Below are 27,564 nucleotides of genomic sequence, written 5' to 3'. Positions count from 1 at the left end.
TAACCGTGATTATACACGCAATTTTGTTGGCAGGATGATGTCTAGATTTGCCATAGCTTTCGTCCCCCAAAACAAGCGCCTTTTAATTTCTTGACTGCAGTCCCCAGCTGCGGTGATCTTGGTGATCTAACAATTTTCATTGTTACATTTAGGCAAAGTTGCCGTTTCTAAATTAGTTGATTTCCTGAGGAACACGACAAGTCGGAGTTCAGAAGATAGTGGCCTTGAAGATTTGTGCAACATGCTTGATCCTGATCATAGGGATATATCTATGGACTTGGAGACCTACCATGCCATCATGAAAGAATGGATTGAAGATTGCAAAAGAAACTGGTACCTGCTATTATGTCTTTTTTTTGTAGTGCAAGGCATGATAACCCCATTTGTTGCTCTTAAGTCCACTGATTACATCAGGGGTGTCAAACTTGATTTCATTTGAGAGCCGCATCGTGGTTGTGTTTGACCTTCGGGGGGGGGGGGGGCAGGTGGACGGCTACCTTGATTTCACTCATGTCAGGGGCGCCTGTGGTGGCCCGAGCACTCTTCCAGCGAAAATGGGTTCCCGAGCTCCATTTTTGGCTGCAAGGACCTCCTGCAGCCCTCTGCAAGTGAAAATGGAGCTCAGGAGGACCTCCATTTTTGTTGACAGACACGCCGCAGGCCAGTCCTTTACTGTTTCCAGGGTGGCCCCATGGGCCAGATCTAAGCACCCTGTGGGCCGGATCTGGCCCCCGGGCCTTGAGTTTGACACCCCTGCTTTACATAAATTTTAAAAAAAACTTCTGCAGTTCTTTTGAATCCTTAATGGATCCCATATCTGGTTGTTCTCCATTGAAAAAAAAATAATTTATTCCTCTTCTTTTCTTTCTGGTTTTTAACCAGTTAGCAAGCAGTTACAAAGCAGATCCTTTTAATCCATAATGAATAAATATATACATACAAATAAAGTAAAACTAAACTAAACTAAACTAAAGAGTCTTTGATAAGAAGTTAGGATGCATAATATCGTGCCATATAATTATATAGGTTAAGAAACAGAAAACAGGTCACAAATCATGAGGGGGAAAAAGTTTTTTCAGTACATGTTATTAAAAATGCCAAAAATGTTTAATATCGATTAGAGCCATTTCTGTTATCTTGAATTAAGATACCTGGAACTACACTCCCCCCTCCCTTTTTTTTCAGGAATGAGGTACCCAACAAGGAGGCAACCCCTGAAAATAATTTCTCAGGTATTTCTTTACCAGATTTATTGAACTGCATTCGGAATTAATACAAATACAAATGTATTACTGGTAGAATAATATTTTGGGTATTATGGAAAGTTAAATTTAGTGAAATGTGTATAACATGCATAGAAAGTGCCAGAAATTAAGCCCTATGCCTGGTGTCCAATAATCTCACTGTTGGTTTTCAAACCATCAATGATTATGTAAGTCACCAGCTGCAGAGTTCCTCATTATCAACAAGAGTGTTATCTTCCTTCCATTGTAGCCTAAGGTTGTGAAAAAGACTTAATAAGTCTCTCTAAACGTATATATTGAGAAATATATTGTCAGAGTCAATAGCTATCCAGCCAGCACACAAATAAACAATTCAGCAGGATTCATTTATAGAAGAAACTTCTTTATCTACAACTAGCCGATAACCTGGCATTGCCTAGGTATTTATTTATAGGGGGAAAATGTCCAGAACAAACGTAATTTCTAATGTTGGATTCTCCCCCTTTCCAGAAGGAGCCCCCTTGTGGAGTACTGCAAACTCAACTGTGCTGTACAGTAGAAGCCATTTTACGGCAGTACAGTAAAAGCTATTTTAAAGCACAACAGGCTGTATCTTAACAGAACACACAGCCCAAGGAGTTTTAGGGATGTCTTACCCTCTTTCCAGAGAGTAAGTCATCTGTATACCAAGTTTGGTTGAAATTGCTCGAAGCGTTCCAGAATTATCTACAGTCATAGATAGATAGATAGATAGATAGATAGATAGATAGATAGATAGATAGATAGATAGATAGATAGATAGATAGATAGATAGATAGATAGATAGATAGATAGATAGATAGATAATATAAAACATGATGCATGTATACAATATCCATGCAGCTCTTGCAATGTGGTAGAGAGAAGCAAGGAGTAAGGACAAAGAACTCTTATATATACAGAACAGTTAAGCTAAGCCACGCTCAGGCTCTGAGCTGTCTCACATGGCTCACAACAAATCCTGTGTCTCAGTCACCAAACAGTTCCCATTTGCTGACTTCTTGTTATGACTTTTCCAATTTATAAATTCTTATACACTGACATATAGATTCTTCTTTGAAAGTGGGAAAAAAAACAAGTCCTGAAATGTTAATTCAATTTAATTCTTTCATTGCAATAAATCTAGCTAAAGAGAACTCTTGAGGCTGTTTAGAAGGGAACAAGCTATGCTAAACGATTGACTGAATTATTTGCATGAGCGGGTGAATTATTTACCGGGTCGCTGAACACATTTGCAAACTTGGTTTCAGCTAATAAGTTGATGGTTCTGCAACATTCCAGCTTCCTGGCTTTTATTGATTTTTTTTTTTAAAAACAACACATTATATGGATATAAGGAACCAGATCATACCAAGAGAGTTGTTGGAAGGCAGATCAGTCCAGAATTAGTTGAACTAAGGATTTTTAGCTTCCTTTGTTCCTTCTGAAGGAAGTTAGCACCCACCCCTCTACTAGAAAAATGAAATATTCTGGGGAATATTAAAAAGGCAGAATATTATGTTTCCCTGGATGAGAAAAGGAGAAACATGTTTTAAACACAAAGCAGCTTCCTGCAGCTCCCTGCCCCCTCCCTTCAGCTCCAGGGTGATGGGATTAAGACATGGCTCTCAGGACATGATAGGATTAGCACTCTACCCATCTCACCACATGGCACCTGAGAAGAGTACATCATCCAGCAAAGCTCAACCAAGCTTGGGACACAGACAGCCTACAAAGTTAGCTAAGACCCCTGCCTCCTGGGAGTCTGACAGCCAATGGGATACATTCCTTGGACAGGGACAGGAAACTCTTAAATACCCAAGATCTCTGCCCTTTTTTCTTCAAGGTCTTCAAGGCAAGTGAGCCCCTTTTTCCCCAGGACCTTAAACCATGTGGTACTGTCCACCATCAATAAGACCTTTCCAAGCAATTTCCATGAATCCAGTATCTTTTTCCCCACTTGGAACCGAACCCAGAAGGATATTTTTTCCAACACTTCCAATAGTATCTCTTACCCCTGTCCCCTTAAAATCGATTATCCTTGCTAAGATAGAAATGAGCCGTGGTGGCGCAGTGGTTAGAATGCAGTACTGCAGGCTATTTCTGCTGGCTGCAATTCGGCAGTTCGATTCTGAAAGGCTCAAGGTTGACTCCGCTTTCCATCCTTCCGAGGTGGGTAAAATGAGGACCCAGATTGTTGCGGACAAGAGGCTGACTCTGTAAACCGCTTAGAGAGGGCTGTAAAAGCACTGTGAAGCAGTATATAAGTGCTAGTGCTAGTTCTAAGATGCTGAATGACTTATTTTGCTTGTGTCAGATGCTCAATTAGGGCATTTGAGGACAGTCGTAAAAGTGAAAGTCATGCAGTAGCAACCATAGTGCTTAGAATGCTTTATGGAATGGAATGGCATGCAGTTGGTTTCTTTCTTGCCTAACCACCGAAAACTTCTTTTTGCAGCGAAAAGGTTGAACATAACTTCTGGAAGCCTAGAAGCACTTGGCGGTGATGTGTCAAGAGGAGATTTGTGAGTTCTGTTTTAGTCGACGGGTTTCAGAAACGGGAAACAAAAGAAACCAAGATCAGAAATAGGAATTTTGCAGGAATAATGGGTGCACTGTGTCTTTTAAATGATGGGGAAGGATGTGATAATAACATTATGCCATCTGAATGGCTGCCACACAGAAAATTAAACTCGCCCTGTGTTTTCCCAAGGGGCCAGGATATAGAGCAATGGGTGTCAAACTCAATTTCATAGGAGGGCCGCATCAGGGTTGTGTCTGACCACGGGGAACCAGGGTGGGCATGGCCAGCTTGACATCACTCGTCTGGGGGCACCTGTAGCGGCCCGAGCACTCTGCCAGTGAAAACGAGCTCCTGAGGTCTGTTTCCAGCTGCAACGGCCTCTTGCAACCATCTGCCTGCAAAAACGGAGCTCAGGAGGCTGTACATGGCCCTCCTGAGCTCCATTTTTGCTGGCAGAGGCACAACGGGCCGGTCCTTTGCTGTTTCCAGGGCAGCCCCGCAGGCCAGATCTAAACACCCCACGGGCCAGATCCTGCCCCCGGGTGTTGAGTTTTACACCCTTGATATAGAGCAATGGGTGTATGAGATTGGAAAGCAAAATATAATTAAATGTTGGGAAAATAGTATCCTAATAGTAAGGTCAATTCAACACTGCAACCACCAAAAAAACGTAGAGAGGCAATGAGTTTCTCTTTGTTGGTTGTACCAGTAGTCCTTGTCTTACATCTGCAATCAAACCCAGCATTTCAGTTGCTAAGTGAAACATTTGTTAAGTGAGTTTTGCCCCATTTTACGACCTTTCTTGCCACAGTTGTTAAGTGAATCGCTGCAGCTGTTGAGTTAGTAACATGGTTGTTAAATTGAATCTGACTTCCCCATTGACTGCTTGTCAAAAGTTTGCATGACCTTGGGACACTGCAATCGTCATAAATATGAATCAGTTTCCAAGTGTCTGGATTTCGATCATGTGACTATTGGGCAAAACTCACTTCACCCCTTTCTTGCTTAGCAGCAGATATTGTGGTTGTATCAATTGTGGTTGTAAGTTGAGGACTACCTGTTATTTGCGGTTAGGAATGTTCTCAAGGATAAGCTTTCAGAAATGAGGGAATGTGGATTATCAGTGGAGAGAAATAGCTGTATGAATGATGCAGAAGAATGGTCTTCCTTATGTTCTGACCCAGCCTTAGTAGAAAGAGACTCCTTGTCATGAAAAACTTGGTGAAAATTGGGCATGCTTTGATTGTACGTTCAGTGTAGTAAACATAGCGCAAAGCTCTGAGTGCAATAGAATTTTCTGATTGCTTCCTGTATTTATAAGCTATGATTCCCTTTTTGGTAAGGTTGCTCCTTTACCATTAGAAAAGGCACACGTTTGAACGCAGTTCAATGCTAGCTGAGGAATTCTTGGGAGTTGAAGTTCACATATCTCAAATCTGTCAACAGAGAGCAGTGTTTCTCAACCTTGACAATTTTAAGATGTGTAGTCCTCAGAGTTTTTGCCTAGAGATTTCTGGGAGTTGAAGTCCACACATCTTAAAGTTGCTAAGAAACAATTTAGAGAAAGGGTAGAACAAGAAGCAAAGGGTGGAAACTGATCAAGGAGAGAAGCAACTTAGAACTGAGGAGAAATTTCCTGACAGTTAAAACAATTAATCAGTGGAACAGCTTGCCTCCAGAAGTTGTGAATGCCCCAACACTGGAAGTCTTCAAGAAGATGCTGGATAGCCATTTGTCTGAAACAGTATAGGGTTTCCTGCCTAGGCAGGGGGTTGGACTAGAAGACCTCCAAGGTTCCTTCCAACTCTGCTATTGTATTAATATATGTAAATCTCCTTTATTTCCGTCATGTGAATGAATGGCATTCACACACCGAAAAGTCCAGGCAATAGTCCTTCAAAAAGTTAACTGTAGTAACAGACCTTATCAGTTCCTTGCGATAATTGCAAGGCTGTGAGCTCCCAGCCTAAATGCTGCAAATTAAGTACTGGCAAGCAATCTCCGTGGCACAAAACACGATGAGTAGAATCTTCAGAAATACGTACTGTTGTCTCCTACGACCACCACTCCCCTTTCCTTCTATTTATTCCCCAGCTGGGGAGGGGCTATTCAGCATCCACCTGTGCCTTGCTTCCCGAGTTGATTCCTTGTTCTCCTCTCCTAACTGCTCTGTGCATGCGCACATCTCAAACAAGCCCCAGCTGTTTTTCCTCCCCACTTATCTCAGCCTCCAAAGCCTCTCTCGTGGCTGGGAAATGTCAAATGGCCCTGGCTCAATCTCTGCATCCAAAGTAGAGCACCAATCAGAGCCTTCCTCAGGCTCCAGAGTTCCTCCCCAACTTCCTCATTGTCCGAGTCTGCCGCTAGCTCCGCTGGCAGCTGGCAGGCCACAACACCTTAAAGTCGTTCTTGGGTGATGAGACCTTGGCCAGAAAAGGTGCAGATAGGGAGAAATTTCTTAGCACTAAACGCCCATCCCGCTTTTGGTCTCCTCCATTGAAAAAAGCAATTGAAGGTTAAAATGAGAAAGTCCTCTTGTCTTTACCCTTCCAGAGAAACGTCTGACTTGATTACTTGCGTGGCCGATCTCCAGTTCAACAACCAGAAACTTCAAGAGGAAAATGACCAGTTGAAGCTGGCACTGGATGCCACGGAGGAGACCAATAACAGACTGGTGGAAGACAGCGGGGAACTGCGGAATCAGATAAAAAGGTGCGATGCTTTTGAAAATAAATGAAAGTTCTTTCGCTGGATTAGCAAGATCTGTTGTTGCTCTAGGTAAAAATACTGTAGTAAGTGTTCTGACCCAGCCTTAGGAGAAACAGGAAACAGACTCCTTGTCCCGAAAAAACCTTCTTTATTTATCTCCTGTGAATTAATGGCATTCACCCACCAAAAGACCAGGCAAGAGTCCTGCAAGGAGTTAATTGCAGTAACAGACCTTATCAGTTCCTTGCAAGGCCGTGAGCTCCCAGCCGAAAGGCTGCAAATTAAGTTCTGGCAATGAGCAAAATCTCCAGAAATACGAACTGTTGTCTCCTACGACCACCACTCCCCTTTCCTTCTATTTATTCCCCAGCCAGGGAGGGGCCATTCAGCCTCCAAGTGTGCTTTGCTTCCCGAGTCGTTGTTCCCCTCTGCTAACAGCTTTGCGCATACGTACATCTGGAACAGACCCCCAGCTGTTCTTCCTCCTCCTCACTCACCTCAGCCTCCAAAGGCAGCTGGCTCTCCAGTGGCTGGGAAATGCTGGACAGCCCTGGCGCTGGCTCTGCCTCCGACACAGAGCCCTCATCAGAACCTTCCTCAGACTCCAGAACTGGCCCAGGTTCTTCCCCAACCTCCTCATCGTCCGAGTCTGCCGCCAGCTCAGCTGGCAGGCCACAACAGTAGAGGTGTTTCTTTGGTTTAACATTTTTATTGGGCTGTGAAATAAAGTAAGATACAAAATGTGAAAGTGAATAGGAAAACAGTGGGGAGGAAGAGGGGGAAGTGAGGGAGGAGGAGAAGAAAAAAGAAAGAAAATGAAACATTGACTTCCGACTCTCTCTGCTGCAGTAGAACAAGTCATTAACATCAAATCATAACGTTTTGGCTTTTTCATAATATGAACAAGTCATTTCTATAAAGATCTATCAATCTAATCGGTAAAACCCAAAATCAAAGTTTTACCCTTTTCCACTTCAAACACAAAGTTCAGAAGCAGTCTCCATGTTGAAATAAAAGTACTTATATTATTTTCTTTAATCAAGATAGCCAATTTTGCATTTCAGCCAGGTCCATCAATTTCTGCAACCATTCCATCCATGTTAGGAATCGAACTGTCCTTCCATTTTTGCCCGCCATCGTATATAATAACAAAGTTCCATTTTTTTTCTCCAGGTCTTTTTCCATTAGACCCAAAAGGAAGAATTCTGGTTTCATCTTTATCTCCATTTTCAAATTTTTCTGTATTAAAATATGAATCATATTCCCCTTTTTTCCATAGTAGGAGTATTTCTGTGTAAAGTCTTCTTTACCATAGCTGCCCATATGTAGAATAGAATTATTTAGAATAGAATTATTTATTGGCCAAGTGTGATTGGACACATAAGGAATTTTATTGATTTTTTTTAAAAAAAACAACACATTATATGGATATAAGGAACCAGATCATACCAAGAGAGTTGTTGGAAGGCAGATCAGTCCAGAATTAGTTGAACTAAGGATTTTTAGCTTCCTTTGTTCCTTCTGAAGGAAGTTAGCACCCACCCTCTACTAGAAAAATGAAATATTCTGGGGAATATTAAAAAGGCAGAATATTATGTTTCCCTGGATGAGAAAAGGAGAAACATGTTTTAAACACAAAGCAGCTTCCTGCAGCTCCCTGCCCCCTCCCTTCAGCTCCAGGGTAAGCTCTCAGTGTTTGTAGAGGACAAACTTCAACTCTATTAGAATAGAATAGAATAGAATAGAATAGAATAGAATAGAATAGAATAGAATAGAATAGAATAGAATAGAATAGAATAACAGAGTTGGAAGGGACCTTGGAGGTCTTCTTGTCCAACCCCCTGCTCAAGCAGGAAACCCTACACCACTTCAGACAAATGGTTATCCAACCTCTTCTTAAAAACTTCCAGTGTTGGAGCATTCACAACTTCTGGAGGCAAGTTGTTCCACTGATTAATTGTTCTGTCAGAAAATTTCTCCTCACTTCTAATTTGCTTCTCTCCTTGATTAGTTTCCATCCATTGCTTCTTGTCCTATCCTCAGGTGTTTTGGAGAATAGCTCCCTCTTCTTTATGGCAACCCCTGAGATATTGGAACACTGCTATCATGTCTCCCTAGTCCTTCTTTTCATTAAACGAGACATACCCAGTTCCTGCAACCGTTCTTCATAGGTTTTAGCCTCCAGCCCCCTAACCGTCCTTGTTGCTCCTCTCTGAACTCTTTCTAGAGTCTCCACATCTTTTCTACATCGTGGCGACCAAAAATGTATTCCATGTGTGGCCTTACCAAGGCATTATAAAGTGGTATTAACACTTGAACACGTGATCTTGATTCTACCCCTCTGTTGATGCAGCCTAGAACTGTGTTGGCTTTTTTGGCAGCTGCTGCACATTGCTGGCTCATATTTAAATGGTTGGTCCACTAAGTCTCCAAGATCCCTCTCATAGTTACTACTATTGAGCAAGGTACACATATACAGTTTTGAGCTTAGCTCTCCTCTGCAGATACTAATAATGTATGATGAGAAATCCTGGCAGGCACATACCAAAGTTTAATGGCCTTGCAGAGATTACTGGAAATGGATGTCAATATAAGGTTTAATCAAGGCCTAATATAAATGAGGAACCACGGCCTTAGTATCGCAATAGATTCTTCTAAAACGTTGCATTTTTAGAGAACTTAGTACATAAGAATTTCTTTCTGGACTGTATCTGTATCTATCTACTGTATCTATCTTCTTGTTTGAAGTCATTCCACATGTTAATATTCATAGAGAAAAATCTAATAATTGAAAATGCAAATGAGATGGTGAATTGTATTTCAAAATATGAAAGCGTGGCACTTTATCCAAGAACTCTAGGAGTCCCACTCCAAGACCAGATGGCGCGAGTAGTCAGGACCCTGGGCTCAGGCTGTTGTCGCTAAATGCCAGGTCTGTTGTTCACAAAGCTCCCCTCGTCCGGGACTTAATTGTTGACGAGAGGGCAGACCTGGCATGTATTACTGAAACCTGGCTGGGCACAGAAGGAGGAGTCCCCCTCGTAGAGATGTGCCCAGAGGGATTTCAGGTGCTTCATCAGCCGAGAGCCCAGGGAAGGGGTGGCGGTGTGGCTATTGTAATCCGGGAGTCTCTGTTACCTCGTAGGGTCCCTGCTCCGGAGCTTGTCGGGTGTGAGTCTCTGCTGATAAAGTTGGACCTCAAGGGTCAAGTGGGTTTGCTGCTAACGTACCTGCCTCCCAACTGCGTTGCAGCATCCCTCCCCTCGCTCCTCGAGTCAGTAGCCGAGCTGGCAGTTGAGTTCCCCAGACTTATTGTTCTGGGGGATTTCAACTTGCCATCGCTCGGTGAACGCTCTGACGGGGCGCAGGAGTTCATGGCTTCCATGACAGCCATGGGCTTGACCCAGGTAATTCGGGGCCCAACCCATGCAGCGGGTCACATGCTCGACCTCGTATTTCTCTCGGAGCAGTGGATGTGTGATCTTGGTCTGAGGGGTAATGAGATCATACCCCTGTCGTGGTCAGACCATTGCCTACTGAGGCTTGACTTCCGGAGGCCAAACCCCCACCGTAGGGAGGAGGAACCGACCAGGTGGTTCCGCCCCAGGCGACTTATGGACCCTCAGAGGTTCCAGACGGAGCTTGGGGTTATTCCTGATACCCTCGCCCACAGTTCGGCGGAGACTCTGGCTGCCGCCTGGTACTCGGCGGCGTCGGAGTCTCTCGACCGGATTGCGCCACTACGGCCCCTCCGGGTCGGTGGATCCCGGAGAGTTCCCTGGTTCACCGAGGAACTCCGGGAGAAGAAACGCCGGAGGAGATGCCTAGAGCACCAGTGGAGGTCCGATAAGTCCGAGGCAAACCGAGCACTCTTAACCACCTGCACCAAGGACTATGTTCGAGCATTAAGAACTGCAAAAAGATCATATATTTCTTCCTTGGTTGCGTCCGCCGAGTCACGCCCAGCCGCCCTGTTCAGGATAACCCGCTCCCTCCTTAATAGGAGGGATGCGGGAGACCCCTTGCAGGGTAGGGCTGAGGATTATGCTCAATTCTTGGCGGACAAAGTAGCTCGGTTTCGATCGGACTTGGACTCCACCGCAGTAGATCCAGCTGAGACACAGGAGGATCATCTGCCACATCAACTCTGGGTTGAGTTCCAGGAAGTTGCCTCTGGGGATGTGGACAAGGCCATCCGAGCTGTAAGTGCCTCCACTTGTATTCTGGACCCGTGTCCCTCCTGGCTGGTGGCTAACAGCAGGGAGGTGACACATGGCTGGATCCAGGCGGTTGTCACCGCCTCCCTTCGGGAGGGGCACTTCCCCGCCGTACTCAAAACGGCGGTGGTGAGACCCCTCCTAAAGAAACCATCGTTAGATCCAGCCATCTTAAACAACTTTCGTCCTGTCTCCAACCTTCCCTTTATCGGGAAGGTTGTTGAGAAGGTGGTGGCCTTTCAGCTTCGACGGGCCTTGGAGGAAGCTAGCTATCTTGACCCCTTCCAGTCCGGCTTCAGACCTGGTTACAGCACAGAAACCGCTTTGGTCGCATTGACCGATGATCTCTGGAGGGCCAGAGATGGAGGCTATGCGTCCATCCTGGTTCTCCTTGACCTCTCAGCGGCTTTCGATACCATCGACCATGGTATCCTTCTGCGACGACTGCGGGAGGTGGGAGTGGGAGGCACTGTTCTGCGGTGGTTCTCCTCCTACCTCTCGGACAGGTCGCAGTCGGTGTTAGTCGGGGGGCAGAGATCGTCCCTGAGGCCCCTAACATGTGGGGTGCCCCAGGGTTCGGTCTTATCCCCCCTACTATTTAACATATACATGAAACCGCTGGGCGAGATCATTCGGAGGCACGGGATAAAATACCACCAATACGCGGACGATACGCAATTGTATCTGTCCGCCCCGTGCCAACTCAATGAAGCGGTGGACGTGATGAACCAGGGTCTGGAGGCCGTTAAGAACTGGATGAGTGCTAACAAACTGGTGCTCAACCCGGATAAAACCGAGTGGCTGTTGTGTTTCCCCCCCAATAATTTGGCTAATACACCAACGCTTAGGCTGGGGGGTCAAATTTTATACCCCTCAGATAGGGTCCGCAACTTAGGAGTCCTCCTGGATCCACAGCTGACTTTTGACCACCAGCTGTCAGCTGTGACCAGGGGGGCATTTGCCCAGGTTCGCCTGGTCCGCCAGTTGCGGCCCTACCTAGATCGGGGGGCCCTCACAACAGTCACTCGAGCCCTCGTGATCTCTAGACTGGAATACTGCAATGGGCTCTACATGGGGTTGCCCCTGAAGTGCATCCGGCGACTACAGCTAGTCCAAAATGCAGCCGCGCGAGTGATAGTGGGCGCACCTCGGTTCGCCCACGTTACACCTGTCCTCCGCGAGCTGCACTGGCTACCTGTTGGTCTCCGGGTGCGCTTCAGGATACTAATGACCACCTTTAAAGCACTCCATGGTAGTGGATCTGGGTACTTGAGAGACCGCCTTCTGCCGATTACCTCCCTAAACCGACCAATTAGATCGCACAGACTAGGCCTCCTCCGAATCCCATCAGCCAGTCAATGCCGACTGGCGACCACACGGAGGAGAGCCTTCTCTGTTGCTGCCCCGACCCTATGGAACGAGCTCCCCATGGAGATCCGCACCCTCACCACGATCCAGACCTTCCGCGCAGCCCTCAAGATCTGGCTCTCCCAGCAGGCCTGGGAATAGGTTTCCAATCACCCGCCCGAGTGTTTGATTGCTGAATGAAAGTTGTGTTTTATTAATTTTCTTTTGTTCACCAATTGTTTTGTTTTGACCTTGCACTTCCCCTCCCCTGTGGTTGTAAGCCGCCCTGAGTCCCCTCAGGGAAAAGGGCGGCATATAAATCCCAATAAAACCAAACCAAACCAAACTCTGTCTCTAATGGGTATCTGGTTCTACTCAGAGAATTATTCCATGAACATTCAAGAAATGTGTTCAATTTTGAAATGTCTTTATTATAAAATTGAGAAGATAAGAGAAATATGTTTCTGGCTGCCTGGGGAATTCTGGGAATTGAAGTCCACCCATCTTCAAGATGCCAATGTTGAGAAAGACCAATATATACTGTTTTAATGTTTAGTTAATTTTAATAATTATATCTGGATTTTGTTTATTGTATGCCACTGTTGTTATCATTTTTATTTTGGTTTTATTGAATTTCACTCTAACTGCAATAAAAATATATTTATTTATATATTATATTTATATCTATCCCCAGAATTTGATCCTGGCTCATACAATTAAAAAAACACATGAAAATATCTACAAAGAAGCATTGGGGGGGGGGGGATCTCATAGGTTTCCTTGTCTATTGCAAATGGTTTTTTGTTGTTTTTGGCTTTCTAGCTTCCAGCAGTCTGCAAGTCAAGTGAAAACATTAAAAGAGGAACTGGAAGAAGTGAAGAACATTCTGGGCACTTCTGAAGAAAAGAGGCAGTTGATGGCAATCCAGAATAAGCAGCTTGTGAGTTGATGTTTGCATGCAGGAGTCCACCTTTGGCCAACTGTTACAAATCAAGTTGTGTTGCCTTTTTAAAAAAATTTGGTACAAGGAGCAAGTCAACACACAGCTCAGGTTCCTGATAAACATCTGATTGTTTCTCTTCTTCACTTTCTTTTCATAATCAGGAAAAAGAGAATCAGTCCCTCATTCTTAAGATATCTGCTCTTCAAGAGGAGGTAAGAATGAGTGTGAATACTCTTTGAATCATAGGGTGATAATTTTGTTATTGCTGTGCAGTAATAATAAGATAATATTAAGGGACGCAGTGGCTCAGTGGCTAAGATGCTGAGCTTGTCGATCAGAAAGTCGGCAGTTCAGCGGTTCGAATCCCTAGCGCTGCGTAACAGAGTGAGCTCCCGTTACTTCTCCCAGCTTCTGCCAACCTAGCAGTTAGAAAGTACGTAAAAATGCAAGTAGAAAAATAGGGACCAGCTTTGGTAGGAAGGTAACAGCGTTCCGTGCTCCTTTGGCATTTAGTCATGCTGGCCACATGACCACAGAGACGTCTTCAGACAATGCTGGCTCTTTGGCCTCGAAACGGAGATGAACATTGCCCCCTAGAGTCGGGAACAACTAGCACATATGTACAAGGGGAACCTTTACATGTACCTTAATATTAAGAATATACAGCTAGTCCTTGACTTACAACCACAATTAACCCAAGATTTCTGTTGTTAAGCGAAACACTTGTCAAGTGACTTTTCTCTCATTTTACGACCATTCTTGCCATCATTGTTAAGTGAATCATCAAATTAGTGAACCAGGTGTTAAGTGAATCTGGCTTCCCCATTGACTTTTTTTGTCAGAAGTTTTCAAAAGGTGATCACATCACCCCCGGGCCACTGCAACCGTCATGAATACATGACAGTTGCTAAACATCCAAATTTTGATCAGGTGACCATGGAGATGCTACAACGGTTGTAAGTGTGAAAAATGGTCATGTCACTTTTTTCAGTGCCTATGTAACTTCGAATGGTCACTAAACAAACATCGAGGTTGTAAGTCGAGGAAAAACTGTAATAGCCTGACACAGATGGCATTTCAATATCCTCCACCAAATTTATTCACACATACCTCTTGACCTCCTGGTTTCTACATAGGTATAAGAGCACCACACTCAATCACAAGAATTTATCCCCAACTACCTTCTTTTATGGAAGAGTTTTTAGAATGAGTGCAGAGAAGAGTAACAAAGATAATTAGAGGACTGGAGGATAAAACATAAGGAACAGTTGCTGGAATTGGGTATATCTAGTTTAATGAAAAGAAGGATTAGGGGCTGCCACAAAAAAGAGGGGAGGTCAATCTATTCTCCAAACCACCTCAAGGCAGGACAAGAAGCAATGGATGGAAACTAATAAAGGAGAGAAATTTCCTGATACAACAATTAATCAGTGGAACGGCTTGCCTCCAGAAGTTGTGGGTGCTCCATCACTGGAGGTTTTGAAGGAGGACAACCATGTGTCTGGAAATGGTATAGGGCAGGGGTAGCAACCTTAAACACTCAAAGAGCCATAAAGGTCGTAACCGGAACACCCCCCCGCCCACTCAATTCTGGAGCTGCCTAGAAGTGCAATTCCCCCACCATAGAGTCTCCTCCTAGACAGCATCTTTTTTTCCTCTGCTGACCGAAAAGACAAATCCTCCACCACCATAGAGGCTCCTAGCACAGTATCCTTTTTCCTCTGCCAACCGGAAGTCCGGTTCCCCCCCCACCATAGAGTTTCCTCCTAGCGCGGCATCCTTTTTCCTCTACCTATCCTAACCAAAAGCCCTATCCATTGTGGAGCCAACCAGCAACAGGGAGCCACAGCAGAGGGATGAAAGAGCCACATGCGGCTCCAGAGCCGTAGGTTGCCAAGCCCTGCTATAGGGTCTCCTGCTTGAGTTGGATTAGAAGACCTCCAAGGTCCCTTCCAATTCTGTTATTCTATTAGGGTCATTTTTTTCATGAAAAGACAACTAGTAGAAAAGGAAACCAGTAATAACAAATATGTCGTTTAAATCAGAACATTAGAAATGCTCTTGATTCAGATGGCCTCCAGCAGAGGATTGAGGAGCTGTCGCAGAATATTAGTGAACTCCAAGTAAGTGACTCCTACATTTTGTTTCAGTGTGGGGTGGCAGAGAATCAGTTCAAAAGCATCAGATATTTGAAATATTCCAAGCGTCCATAATCAAGAAAAGCAAATCAATTATTTTCTGAAGACAATGCAGTAATTCCTATTATTGGATTTCCAGTTATGTTGCATTGCAGAACCCAACATTCCTTCTCACTGGTTACATTAACTTGAGATGAGAAGATATTGGAGCCTTACCAATATCTGACAATCCATAGTTAAAACTAAAAGTGGATCTGTGTTATTTACATTTGTAAGTTGGTTTTGGGACATCAGAGTACTTACAAAAAGCAACATGTAACCATGAAGATTCTGATACTGTCTCTTAAATTACATTTTTAAGAGGAATTTGAGCTGAAACTCAAATTCTGTATTATAGTTACATGTCGCTTAGCAAATGTTCCGGGTCTGAATAACAGATGAGAACATTAATGATGGTAGGATTTTTCTGTCTCTATAATTTGAGATGTGTATGATGTAATTGAATCAAGAGATTTGTATCATTTTCTTAATGATAAGAACTTTATTCCACAAATTCTTGGTCAGTTCTGAGATATTTCATTATTTTGATGATACATTTGTTAAGATTCCTCAGCATTTCTGCACAAAATGAGCATCGGCATACAACATAATATAACCTATTAGAGCATGTAAGATTTTGTAAAGCATATTGGTGTGAGCTTTAAACTGTTAACATGTGCCCGTCCTTTAAAACACTTCACACTGATGCTTCAAAGGTTTTCTTTTGATTCCTCCAGCCAATTACTCATTTACTCTCATTTTTCTGGTGCTTCAATTTATTCACACAAACACTTCAGGCAGGAACCAGGATTTATGTGTTCCATTCTGCAGAAACAGATGCTTACCAAAACAGACAAGATAGTGGTCCGGGTAGTGTCGTCTGTTGATTTTTAATGTGATGCACATAACCAGGCACGGAAATTCACAGAGTAATTTTGGGCCCACTCCCCCCCCTTTCTCAACTCAGAAGCCAGAGAGGTGCGGTCGCTTAATGATGATTTTTGCTCCAGCAGTTCAAGTCCTAGTGGGGTGTGCTCCCATTCCTCGCCTCAGCTTCTGCCTGCCTAACAGTTCGAAAAGATGTTTTGTGAGAGTAGATAAATAGGTACACCACTTGGGTGGGGAGACGAGCCGGCACTTTGTGCGAACAGTTAGAATCTTGCTGGCGCTGAACCTTCCCAGCTGTGAACCCCCTTTGTGAGGCAGAGGCTTTGATGGAGGGAGAGGGCTGTGGATGAGAGTGCAGGAAACCCATTTGTTTTTTTTTTTGGGGGGGGGTTGGTGCGGAACTAGCTTTCCCTCTTGTGGTGCACCTTGGAAAACACATCAGTGTGAACTGAACGTTGCTAGTAAACAGGCAGCTAAACTGCAACTCTGCATTAGCGTTGTAGTTTCCTAGGTAATGTAACATCGCCATATATTAAAAACAATAAATAAAAAACCTAGAAGTCAGCAAGGTGCGGTTAGTGAAGGGGCTGGACTATGAATGATACAGGTCCTAGATTTCCCTCACAAAAATGTTCTGGTGACTTTGGTAACCACAGACTGGAAATGGAAAAATTTCTTTCTATCAACCCATTCTGGACTAATATGATAGATTATGCAGTATTTCACAACCTTCAGTGAAGTTATTTGATGCATTGATTAGAACCTATATCTATCTATCTATCTATCATCTATCATCTATCTATCATCTATCTATCTAAACGGCTGTGTTGTGTGTATGTTCCCGCATAACTCTGGAATGCCTCAAGCAATTTCAACCAAACTTCCTACACAGATGACTTACTCTCTGGAGACAAATACTGTGGCGGTAAGACATTCCTAGCACCCCTCGGGGTGTGTGTTCTGTTAAGATACAGCCTGTTGTGCCTTAAAATGGCTTCTACTGTACTGCTATAAAATGGCTTCTACTGTACTGCCGTAAAATGGATTGTACTGTACAGTGCAGTGGAGTTACCATGGTAACAGCTTCACAGTGCTCCACTAGGGGGCACCCTCTGGTGAGGAGGAAAATACAACATTAGAAATTACGTTTGGTCAAACATTTCCCCCCTATAAATAAATACCCGGGCAATGCCGGTTATCAGCTATTAATAATAAGAGCCATAACAATTAACAAGGCAATTCTTTTGCTTCATTTTACTATTTTAGAAAAAAATATCCCCAAAGTGAGGGGGAAAAGTAACAAAACAATTTTAGTATCTTTTCTTCCTGCTAGAATGCAGTTTCATGGTGGGTTTTTGTTCTTCTTTCCCCAGATACAAACACATCTTTATGAAAGCACGGTGAGAAATAAAGACACAGCACTCCTTAAGGTTCGTGTGTATTTGATGACATTGAAGAATTTCTAGCCTGGTTTAATATTCAAAAGGTTGTATGTGACTCATCTGTGTCAATGAAGAAGTTTTAGGTCCCAATTGGCATAATTAAACAAGGACTGCCTTATGGGATTAAGATAAAAATATTCTTAGGGATATGATTTAGATATTGCTCTATAGCTATGGTGAACCTACAGCACAAGTGCCACGAGTGGCATGCAGAGGAGAACTGGTTCGGGGGTGTGGCAGGCCTGGGTCGCTGCCAATTCCAGCGACCCAGGCTGCCAAAACACTAGCGGTTCGGCCGAACCAGTCCGGTGTGGCTGGTTGGAATTCTATACTATTTTAGCTAGATCTAATTTACAGAGCTGCTCACTTCCTATTTCCTGTCCTCCTCCTACAGTTTGTTAGGCATGTCTGCTTGGAGACAAATTGAGAATGCATGCACCAAAATGTAATGAAAACCACACGAAGAAATGACTCCGGTTATTGCAATAGATACTAACAATCTATATTCCGGTTTGGGGCCTGATTGCTGCAAATGCATCGGACAGCTATGCAAACCTGAGCTTAGAACAGCCTGTATTTGTGTACAGTTTTCTCCAAAAAGCCTTTGTTGTCAAAGCCTCTGCTTTGCATAGATTTGTCTTCCCTTTCTTCCAAACACCTGCAGCTAATTTGAATGTATGTAAAAAAAACAACAACCAAGTAACCGAACATCATTAAGCCTGCTTGGGATAGTATCTATTTTACAAACCTGTTTTGCAATGATGATGCATCATTCCATTTTTGTCTTAGTGTGTACTCACCTGCACTCCAATCACATCACATTTGTTTTCACCTTTCCTATTCATTCATATACATACATACATACATACATACATACATACATACATACACATACACATACACATACACATACACATACACATACACATATACATATACATATACATATACATATACATATATAAAAGCGAAATACCACTCACGTATCATCATGAAATCTCCAGAACCGTAAAGCCTATAAACTTGAAATTTGGCACGCATGTTCCTCTTAGCTTCTAGGTGCTCGCTAAGAAAGGGTTTTTCAAAATGACCATCAGATCATTAATATTTCTTATATTATTATTAACACGCTCTGATGCTAAGCAGTTAGACGTTCTACTCCCCCTCCCCACCTGAAAAGAATTCTGTTCCAACTGCCACTTGGACGTGGCCAGCATGTGACTCATCCTTCCTGCGGGCTGGGAGTTTAGACATTCTGCTCCCCTTCCCCACCTGAAAAACGCTCTGATGCTAAGGAATTAGACTGAGGGAGAGAAGGAGATAAGATAGGAGAGGCCTCTGTGGGGCAAGCCTGAGAGAGAGAAGGGGATAGGAGAGGATCAATGGGGCCAGTCTGAGGGAGAGAAGGGGATAAGATAGGAGAGGCCTCTGTGGGGCGAGCCTGAGGGAGAGAAAGGGATCGGAGAGGATCAATGGGGCCAGCCTGAGGGAGAAAAGGGAAGAGGATAGGCCAATGGTAACTACTCATTAATTTTCAAGCTGTAAGTGTTGATTTATCAAGCCCAATCACATAGTTTCATAGCGGAGCATGGGTATCCAGCTAGTACTGAATATGGAGGCGATATGTGATAGTTATCCTACTCAAAAGCAACATATATCTGATTATTGGATGTTCATGGTACAAGGGGGAGGAAGAATTGTCTCTTTACTCCCCATTCACATGACTGCATTTCAAGGCACTTGACAAACAGCTCAGTTTGCAACTAGTTGCAGTGTCTCATGAGTCATATTGCCACAATTTGTGATGTTGTTTGCCATCCTCGTCTTGGAAAAATAGGTTTGCTTAATGGCTTGCTTCATTCAGTTAATAACCATCATGAAAACCATTGAACCCCCCCCCCGGTCATATGGGTGCTTTGCTTTACGACCTCAATGACTGATGACCAGTGTTCCAGTCCCAACTTTGGTTGTAAGTTGAGGACTACCTGTAATTGTGGCCAAAACCTAGGGAAAGGTTTAAACCCACGTCATTGCTTTGTAATTACTATCCCGTACTTTTTAACCAGTATGGGTGAAAAATTGGTTCAGTTAGCATTTTAAGGCAAACAAACAAACTCCAATATAGTCCTTGACATGCGACCAGAGTTGAGCCCCAAATTCCCGTTGCTAAGCAAGACAGTAGTTAAATGAGTTTTTCCCCATTTTATAACGTATCTTGTCACCGTTGTGAATCCGTTTAGTTGTTAAGTTAGTAACACAGTTGTTAAATGAATCTGGCTTCCCCATTGGCTTTGCTCATCAGAAGGTTGCAAAAGGGATCACATGACCCCGGAACATGGCAATCGTCATAAATACGAGTCAATTGACAAGTGTCTGAATTTTGATCATGTGATCAAGGGAAATGCTGCAACAATCATAAATGTGAAACGTAGCCATAAGCCAGTTTCTCCAGTGCTGATGCAACTTCAAATGGTCACTAAACGAACTATTACAAGTCAGGGACTATCTTTATGCAGACCAGCTGCAGTGTGGTTATTCTTACGTTGAGTTTACACATTGTGCTAAAGAGTCCTTTTTTGAGGGAGATGGATGGTTCAGACAGGCGACATATACATAAATAAGTTCATGTGAAGCTTAATCATAGTTAGAAATCATAAGTTTGGTGTACTCGGTAAAACCAATTAGGGCAGTGATGGCGAACCTTTTTCGCCTCGGGTGCTGAAAGCACCAACGCGGGCGCTATCACACGCACTCGCATGCCCCTCAAATATAATGCCCCCTGCACCACGACCCCTGCGCATGCACGCACGAAACGCCCCACACCTGCACACACAGCTTTCTTGGAGCCTAGGGAGGGCGAAAATGGTCTCCCCGCCCCCTGCCCCCCCCCCCCCGAGGCCCACTGGAGGCTGGAAATGTTCCATTTTCCGATTACCAGTGAGCCCGGTAGGTCCATTTTTTGCCCTCCCCAGGCTGCAGTGGCTTTCTAGGAGCCTGGGGAGGGCGAAAAACATCCCAACACACAAACCGGAAGTTCAGGAACGGACCTCTGGGTTGTCCGTTGGGCTGTTTTTCTCCCTCCGGAGGCTGAACAACCAAAAATCAAGACCGAAAATCAGCTGGCCAACGCCTCGCATGCCCTCAGAAATGGCTCCGTGTGCCACCTTTGGCATGCATGCCATAACGGAATTAGGGGTTTGTATATTAAAGCGTGGTTAGTTAAGGCACAACCTGGTGTATCTACTTCACTCTTTCTCTTCAATCATTGCAGAAGGAGCTGAATATACAAGAACTAAACTCTGCCTTGAAGGAATACACGTTAGTGATAGAGGTAATGTTACCAGAGGTGGTATTCACTTACTTTCCCTACCGTTTGGCAAATTGAGCTTACGTTCCCCGTCTACGCGTAAGCTCGGCCTTCTGCATATGAGCTTTGATCGACGTGCGGCTTGCACGCAGGCGCACGGCTTGAAAACATGCCTACCTAGGGCGGCATAGAGCCAGGGCGGATGGGCAGGACCACCCGCGATTTCCACTACTGGGCGAGCCGATCTGAGCCAGCTGAATAGCACCTCTGAATGTTACGATACCTTTGAGGGGAAATGAGAAGGTGGTCATGGATGGATTGTTTGTTTCTTGCTTTTAGGGCCTGTTCTAAACTTTTTTTTCTTTTTTGATATCTCAACTATAGACGCTGCGCGTAGAGAAAAATAAATTGTTGAACAACGTTCAGCAGATGCAGCAAGAACTGATCTCGTGAGTATTTTGGGAAGTCAAGAAAAAAAAGATGCAGATTGTGGTGGTATTCCTGAGCTCCAGATGTTTTAACTCTTTAAATGTTCATATGTATATACATATATATATATGTATATATATGCATCTGTGTGTGTGTGTGTATTTTTGCTAGGAATGGTATCAACTTCCCCTTAATCTACAAGTTCAACAGCAGCTTCCTGGAAGCTACCAATTCATTGCACTGCGAACTGGAGCTGGCCCAGGAACCATCAGAGGTCAGAAAATGTCTTTCAAAGGATGAGAAGATTAAATGATTTAAAATTCTTAGGAGCACTTTAACTCCCATTGCTAATCCAGACGTGGGATCCTTAGGGGGAAGGAAAGAATCTGTTGTGGCCCGCAGATGGCAGGAGATTCGGACAGTGAGGAGGTTGAGGGGAGGAACATGGGCCAGTCCTGGAGTCTGGGGAAGGCTCTAATGAGGGCTCTGCGTCAGAGGCAGAGATGGGACCAGGGAACAAGGGTCGATGTGGGAGTAAAGTCATAGGTGGACGGTGAATGGCCCTCCCCATAGGGAATAAAAAAGGAGAGAAAGGGGAGGGGTGTTTACAGAAGTCAATTAGTTCATTCCTGAATTCTTCCCAAGTATTGCGGTGTCTGAAAGATATCAGCTTGGCCACTCTCCAAGCCTGATAAAGGTCGATAAGAAAGATAGTAAAACGGGGCAGAACTCACTTAAGAAATATCTTGCTTTGCATTTTGGGCTCAATTGCAGTTGTAAGTCGAGGACTATCTGTACTTATCCCACTGTTAGATCTGTAGTTTTATAACATCTGAGACATGTTAGGTGTACTGCAAGAAAGAAGTTTCTTTGAAGTATATGGGCAGTTTCTTTTTCTGCTTTTTCAGATTAACTGAAAAGCAAATTTTCAGTGTAGTGTATATAGGCCGTGTTCCAGCTCAGCCGCATAATGTGCCTTTTTCAAATAACTTTTTCTCATTAAGATCCCTGGAATTGAGTGGACGGCGCTTGATGAATCCCTGGACAGAGAAGTTTTATTGCTTCTTGAAGGGCCAGAGCGAGTAGGAGAAAAGTTCAAGGCCACCATTTTAAACCTGGTAAATGGAACATGGTGGGTGGGGATAATGAAAAAAAAAAACCAGACTTGAAAACACTTGGTTTAAATGTTTGCTAAATCCAACAACATTTTTTGCTTCCTTTCCTCCCATTTAGGTAACACAACATCTAGGTTCTTCTCACTTATCAATACTGCTAATTGTGTCCAGACTATAAAAGAAAATATTGCATACAAATGTTCTGTTCTAAGACTTCCAGCCATTCCATTAGATCCAGTCCATTCGTGTAGTTCCATTCCATTAGATCCAGTCCAATCCATTCCATTCCATTAGATCTATTCCATTCCATTTGTGCCATTCCATTCCATTCCAATAGATCTATTCCAATCCATTCCATTAGATCCATTCCAATCCATTCCATTAAATCCATTCCATTAGATCCATTCCATTAGATCCATTCCATTCCATTAGATCCACTCCATTCCATTCCATTCCATTAGGCCTTCCGGACGGACGTGAAGACCTGGCTGTCCCAGCAAGCCTGGGATTGAGTTTCCCCCCTACTCGAATTTGCTGTGTCTGTTGTGCTTTTAAATTGTTTGTATTGTCTGTTTGTCTTTGTCTTACTTTTGTAATTTCCCCTCCCTTGGCTTTGTTCAGCCGCCCTGAGTCCCTTCGGGGAATAGGGCGGCCTACAAATTGAATAAAATCCAAATCCAATCCATTAGATCCATTCCAATCCATTCCATTCCCATTAGATCCATTCCATTCCATTAGATCCATTCCAATCCATTCCATTCCATTAGATCCATTCCATTAGATCCATTCCAATCCATTCCATTCCATTAGATCCATTCCAATCCATTCCATTCCATTAAATCTATTCCATTCCATTAGATCCATTCCATTCGTGTCGTTCCATTCCATTAGATCCATTCCAATCCATTCCATTTTGTTAAATTTATTCCATTCTATTTGTGCCATTCCAATTCAATTCAATCCATTCCATTCCATTAGATCCATTCCATTCGTGTCGTTCCATTCCATTAGATCCATTCCAATCCATTCCATTCCATTAAATCTATTCCATTCCATTAGATCCATTCCATTCGTGTCGTTCCATTCCATTAGATCCATTCCAATCCATTCCATTTTGTTAAATTTATTCCATTCTATTTGTGCCATTCCAATTCAATTCAATCCATTCCATTCCATTAGATCCATTCCATTCCAGCCTTGCCATTCTATCACATCACATTCAATCTTTTCCATTCCATTCGTGCCATTCTGTTCCATTCCAATCCAACCCAACCCAACCATTCCAAACCAAACCATTCCATTGAGGTAACACTGGGATGCTAATAACATCATAGAATTCCCCCTCCGGAGAGGCCTGGCGAATACATCCTTATTCTTCCGCTTTAAAACATTAAACTTCTTTTGTTGTTCTTCTCTCGGATACTTGCATACATTTCTTTAAAAATATTTGGTGTTTTGTTTTGTAAGCTCTCCTGAAGCACAATAGAAAAACATCTAAGAAAGCCCCTAAATCTCAGCTGTACCTGTTGAATCCTGCCTTCCGTCTTGAAAGGCATAGTGGGGACAGGCAGATAACAGAAAAGAGAACAGTGGGTTCATATTACTTAAATCCTGCAATTGCTTTACAGTTTCATATTACTCTGTATCGTTTGTTCTTGGGACTGGAGACAGAAAACCAGAATAAGCAAATTAAATTCTTAAATTGAAGTCTCCCTGTTGAGGATAGAGAGTCTGGCATGCTGTGGTCTGTGGCATTGTGAAAAGTCAGACACAACTTGTGCTATTCGCAACTTAAACCAGGGTTGTATAAACACAACATCCCAGGTCCAGCAGCCCTTTCAATCCAATGACTCTTTTATGATACCTTCGGATGTTTCCCATGTTCCCAACTCTTTCTTTGCAGCGAGAAGAACTTTCTCAAGTTGAAGATTTAGCAGGGCTGCCTTTGCTGAACCCAACAGACTGTGAATTGGATCTGCAAGAAACTTACCAGAAGACCTTGGTGGTAAATAACCCTTGAATGGCAGGCAAACGTGCTCTTAGGTTAGCTTCCCCGAAGACAAATTCCCTTGTAAGCATTGGATCACCTTTAATTAATCTGCCACCCTTCAGATGTATTGGAATATGAATTCCCAGCAAACCATGCAGTTGCATATATCAGAGCGTTTTCTATCTGGGATTCTGGGGGTAAATATTTTTGCCTCACAACTTTGGGTCCTCTAAGGGGAATGGTAGCTTGATGGCTTTGCAGCTCCCTTTTAGCAGATCGGAGAAAATAAGACAAAGGCAGAAGTGAAAGATGTTTCCTTCAGCTGCCAAAGCTCCAATCTGATTTTAGATTCTTCTCTTTTCTTTTTGTTCCCTTCTGGGGGTGCTAATGTTGAGGAGCTTTCTGGTAAGAGGAGGGCCTATAGCAGCTTGGAATCTAGGATTGATTCTTCCTCCTTGTTCTCAGAATTTGTGAAGTAGCAGATCACCTGACTATTTCCTGAGGGGCCACAAAACTAGCATATGTAGTTGAATTAAATGTTCTGTTTTCTTCTGAAACTTTTCTTTTCTCGGATTTAACCATGGTTGGTTCAATAAAAAGCTCAATAAATCACGTGCCAGCGGGTATCACCCATTGGCGGTTGTGACGCATATTTTGAGCAACAGGGAGCCGCAGCAGAGGGATGAAAGAGCCACATGTGGCTCCGGAGCCTTGGGTTGCTGACCTCTGGCTTAATTCAACCAATAGATTGCTGTGCTCTGTAGATCGATGGTGTTCGTCCGTTGTGTTCGAAAGAGGACCTTGACATCTAAGATGATGTGGGCTGTCCACGATGTGTCCGCAGGTGGCTCTATAGATGTTTGTGTTGACTTCCACACAGGACCTCAAGAAAACTCTGGAGAATAAAAGAACCCTATGGCTCCAGAAACTAAATTTTTTGGAAGCTCAGAAGGAATCCCTGGATAAGGAGCTCATTAAAATGGCGGGAAACATGCGGAGGATGAGAACGGAGCAGCTACATTTAAAGAAAATGCTTTTGTCCAGGTTGTTCTTTCTCATTGTATATGGTTTCTGCATTTAGTCAGTTGCAAATTCCCTACAATTCAGTAAATTCAATCTCAGTTTGGGTTGCTATGTGGTAACATCTCCATAAGGCTAAACCCAAAAAGGATTGGTAGCCCATAATACCCACAGGATGCATTTCTGTAGGAGATAAGAGGGCATAGGTCAAGGATGTCCAATTGTGGCAAGCTTAAGACTTGTGGACTTCTACTCCCAGAATTCCCAAGTCAGCATGTTGGCTAGAGAATTCTGGGAGTTGAAGTCCACAAGTGTTACCACTTATGCCAGGGATGTCCAATCTTGGCAACTTTTAAGAATTGGGTCTGTCCAGTTGAATGAAGAGAAGGACTAGGGGTGACATGGTAGCTTCCAATATTTGAGGGGCTGCCACGAAGAAGAAGGAGTCAAACTATTCTCCAAAGCCCTTTAGGCAAAAGAAGAAGCAACGAATGGAAACTAATTAAGGAGAAAGACAACTTAAAACTAAGTAGAAATTTCCTCACAGTGAGAACAATTAACCGGTGGAACGGATTGCCTTCAGAAGTTGTGGGTGCTCCAACACTGGAGGTTTTCAACAAGAGACTGGACAATCATTTGTCTGAAATGGTATGGGACCTCTTGCTTGAGCAGAGGGTTGGACTAGAAGACCTCCAAAGTCCCTTCCAACTGTTATTCTGTCTTTTGTGGACTTCAACTCCCAGAATTCTCCAGCCAGCATGTTGGCTGGGGAATTCTGGGAGTTGAAGTCCAGAAGTCTTAAAATTTGCCAAGGTTGGACACCCCTGGTGTAGGTGAAGGACATGACCCCCCATATTTCTCCCACCAGGGGGAAGGAACTAGCAATGGGTCTCTGCCAAAGAAAATGAGAGAAGGCGGCTCTTCTTTGTGTTAGAAAAGAAATAGATATGTGGGTAAAGTCTGGGAGATGTCAGAATGTATCAAATTGACAGATTGAGAATGTTTTTTGAAAGGCAGCTTAAAGGCCATCATTCGCTCCATTTTTAAACTGGACTCAAAAAATGGCCTGACCTTTCTCTGTAAGTCCACATTAGTAGATGGGAGGGGTGAGGCTTAAAAGTTGAAAAAAAGAAGATGGATGATAAACTAATAAAAATATGAACGTAGTAAAGAAAGAAGGTGCATGTATATCAGAGATGGTATTCAGCCAGTTCTGACCCGTTCTGGAGAACCAGTAGCAGAAATGTTGAGTAGTTCAGAGAACCGGCAAATACCACCTTTGACTGGCCCCACCCCCATCCTTTTGCTGCCTCCAGAGTCTCAGCTGATTGGAGTCCCAGCTGATCGGCTGGGTCTTCTTCTATTGCCCTGCACAGGAGAATGGAGGTGGAAAGACTGTTAGTGGCCTGGGGAGGGAATCGGGATTTTACAGTATCCGTGCCGTGGAGTGAGGAAGGAATGGAGATTTTACAGTATCCTTGCCCTGGAGTGGGGTGGAAATGGAGATTTTACAGTATCCTTGCCCTGGAGTGAGGAGGGAATGGGAATTTTACAGTATCCTTGCCCTGGAGTGAGAAAGGAATGGAGATTTTACAGTACCCTTGCCCTGGAGTGGGATGGAAATAGAGATTTTACAGTATCCTTGCCCTGGAGTGGGATGGAAATAGAGATTTTACAGTATCCTTGCCCTGGAGTGAGGAGGGAATGGGAATTTTACAGTATCCTAGCCTTGGAATAGGATGGAAATGGGGATATCCTTGCCCTGGAGTGAGGAGGGAATGGGGATTTTACAATATTCTTGCCCCGGAGTGGGATGGGAATTGAGATTTTACAGTATCCTTGCCCTGGAGTGAGGAAGGAATGGAGATTTTACAGTATCCTTCTCCCAGGAGTGGGGAGAGAATGGGGATTTTGCAGTATCCTTTCGCTGCCACACCCACCCAGCCAAGTCACGCCCACCAAGCCATACCCACAGAACTGATAGTAAAAATGTTGAATCCCACCACTGATATATGCAAGTAAACTAAGGACCATTTGTTAAAGCTACAGTTTAGAGATACGGCAGCCTGGGAAAAAGTGACATGACCTGTACTCATGCTTATAACCATCCCTGACCCTCGCAGTGACATGATCACAATTTGGATGTTTGGCAACTGGCTCACCTTTACGACTGGTTGCAGCGTCCTGCGGTCATGCGATTTGTGATTAGCAGCTT

At 43.7% G+C, this 27,564-nt stretch overlaps 1 protein-coding gene across 1 annotated transcript in view; it reads left to right on the top strand.

Annotated features, from left to right (window-relative positions):
• Positions 1-27,564, top strand: part of IRAG2 (inositol 1,4,5-triphosphate receptor associated 2) — a 73,842-nt gene that overhangs the window by 2,689 nt on the left and 43,589 nt on the right. The window contains exons 3-16 of the mRNA XM_087722530.1: positions 153-333; positions 1,186-1,232; positions 3,700-3,766; positions 6,319-6,477; positions 12,861-12,978; positions 13,143-13,193; positions 15,027-15,104; positions 17,420-17,476; positions 20,760-20,819; positions 21,180-21,244; positions 21,396-21,498; positions 22,229-22,342; positions 24,243-24,344; positions 25,210-25,373. Of these exons, the coding sequence (XP_087578656.1) occupies positions 153-333; positions 1,186-1,232; positions 3,700-3,766; positions 6,319-6,477; positions 12,861-12,978; positions 13,143-13,193; positions 15,027-15,104; positions 17,420-17,476; positions 20,760-20,819; positions 21,180-21,244; positions 21,396-21,498; positions 22,229-22,342; positions 24,243-24,344; positions 25,210-25,373 (1,366 nt within the window). The remainder of the gene's footprint in view (positions 1-152; positions 334-1,185; positions 1,233-3,699; positions 3,767-6,318; positions 6,478-12,860; positions 12,979-13,142; positions 13,194-15,026; positions 15,105-17,419; positions 17,477-20,759; positions 20,820-21,179; positions 21,245-21,395; positions 21,499-22,228; positions 22,343-24,242; positions 24,345-25,209; positions 25,374-27,564) is intronic.

Source organism: Thamnophis sirtalis, unplaced genomic scaffold (genome assembly GCF_051295495.1).
Source record: "Thamnophis sirtalis isolate CommonGarterSnake01/CBP01778 unplaced genomic scaffold, rThaSir2_p1.2 scaffold_9, whole genome shotgun sequence".
Classification (NCBI taxonomy): domain Eukaryota; kingdom Metazoa; phylum Chordata; class Lepidosauria; order Squamata; family Natricidae; genus Thamnophis; species Thamnophis sirtalis.
Note: the sequence above shows the minus strand (reverse complement) of the source record. Positions and strands in the feature narration are given on the sequence as shown.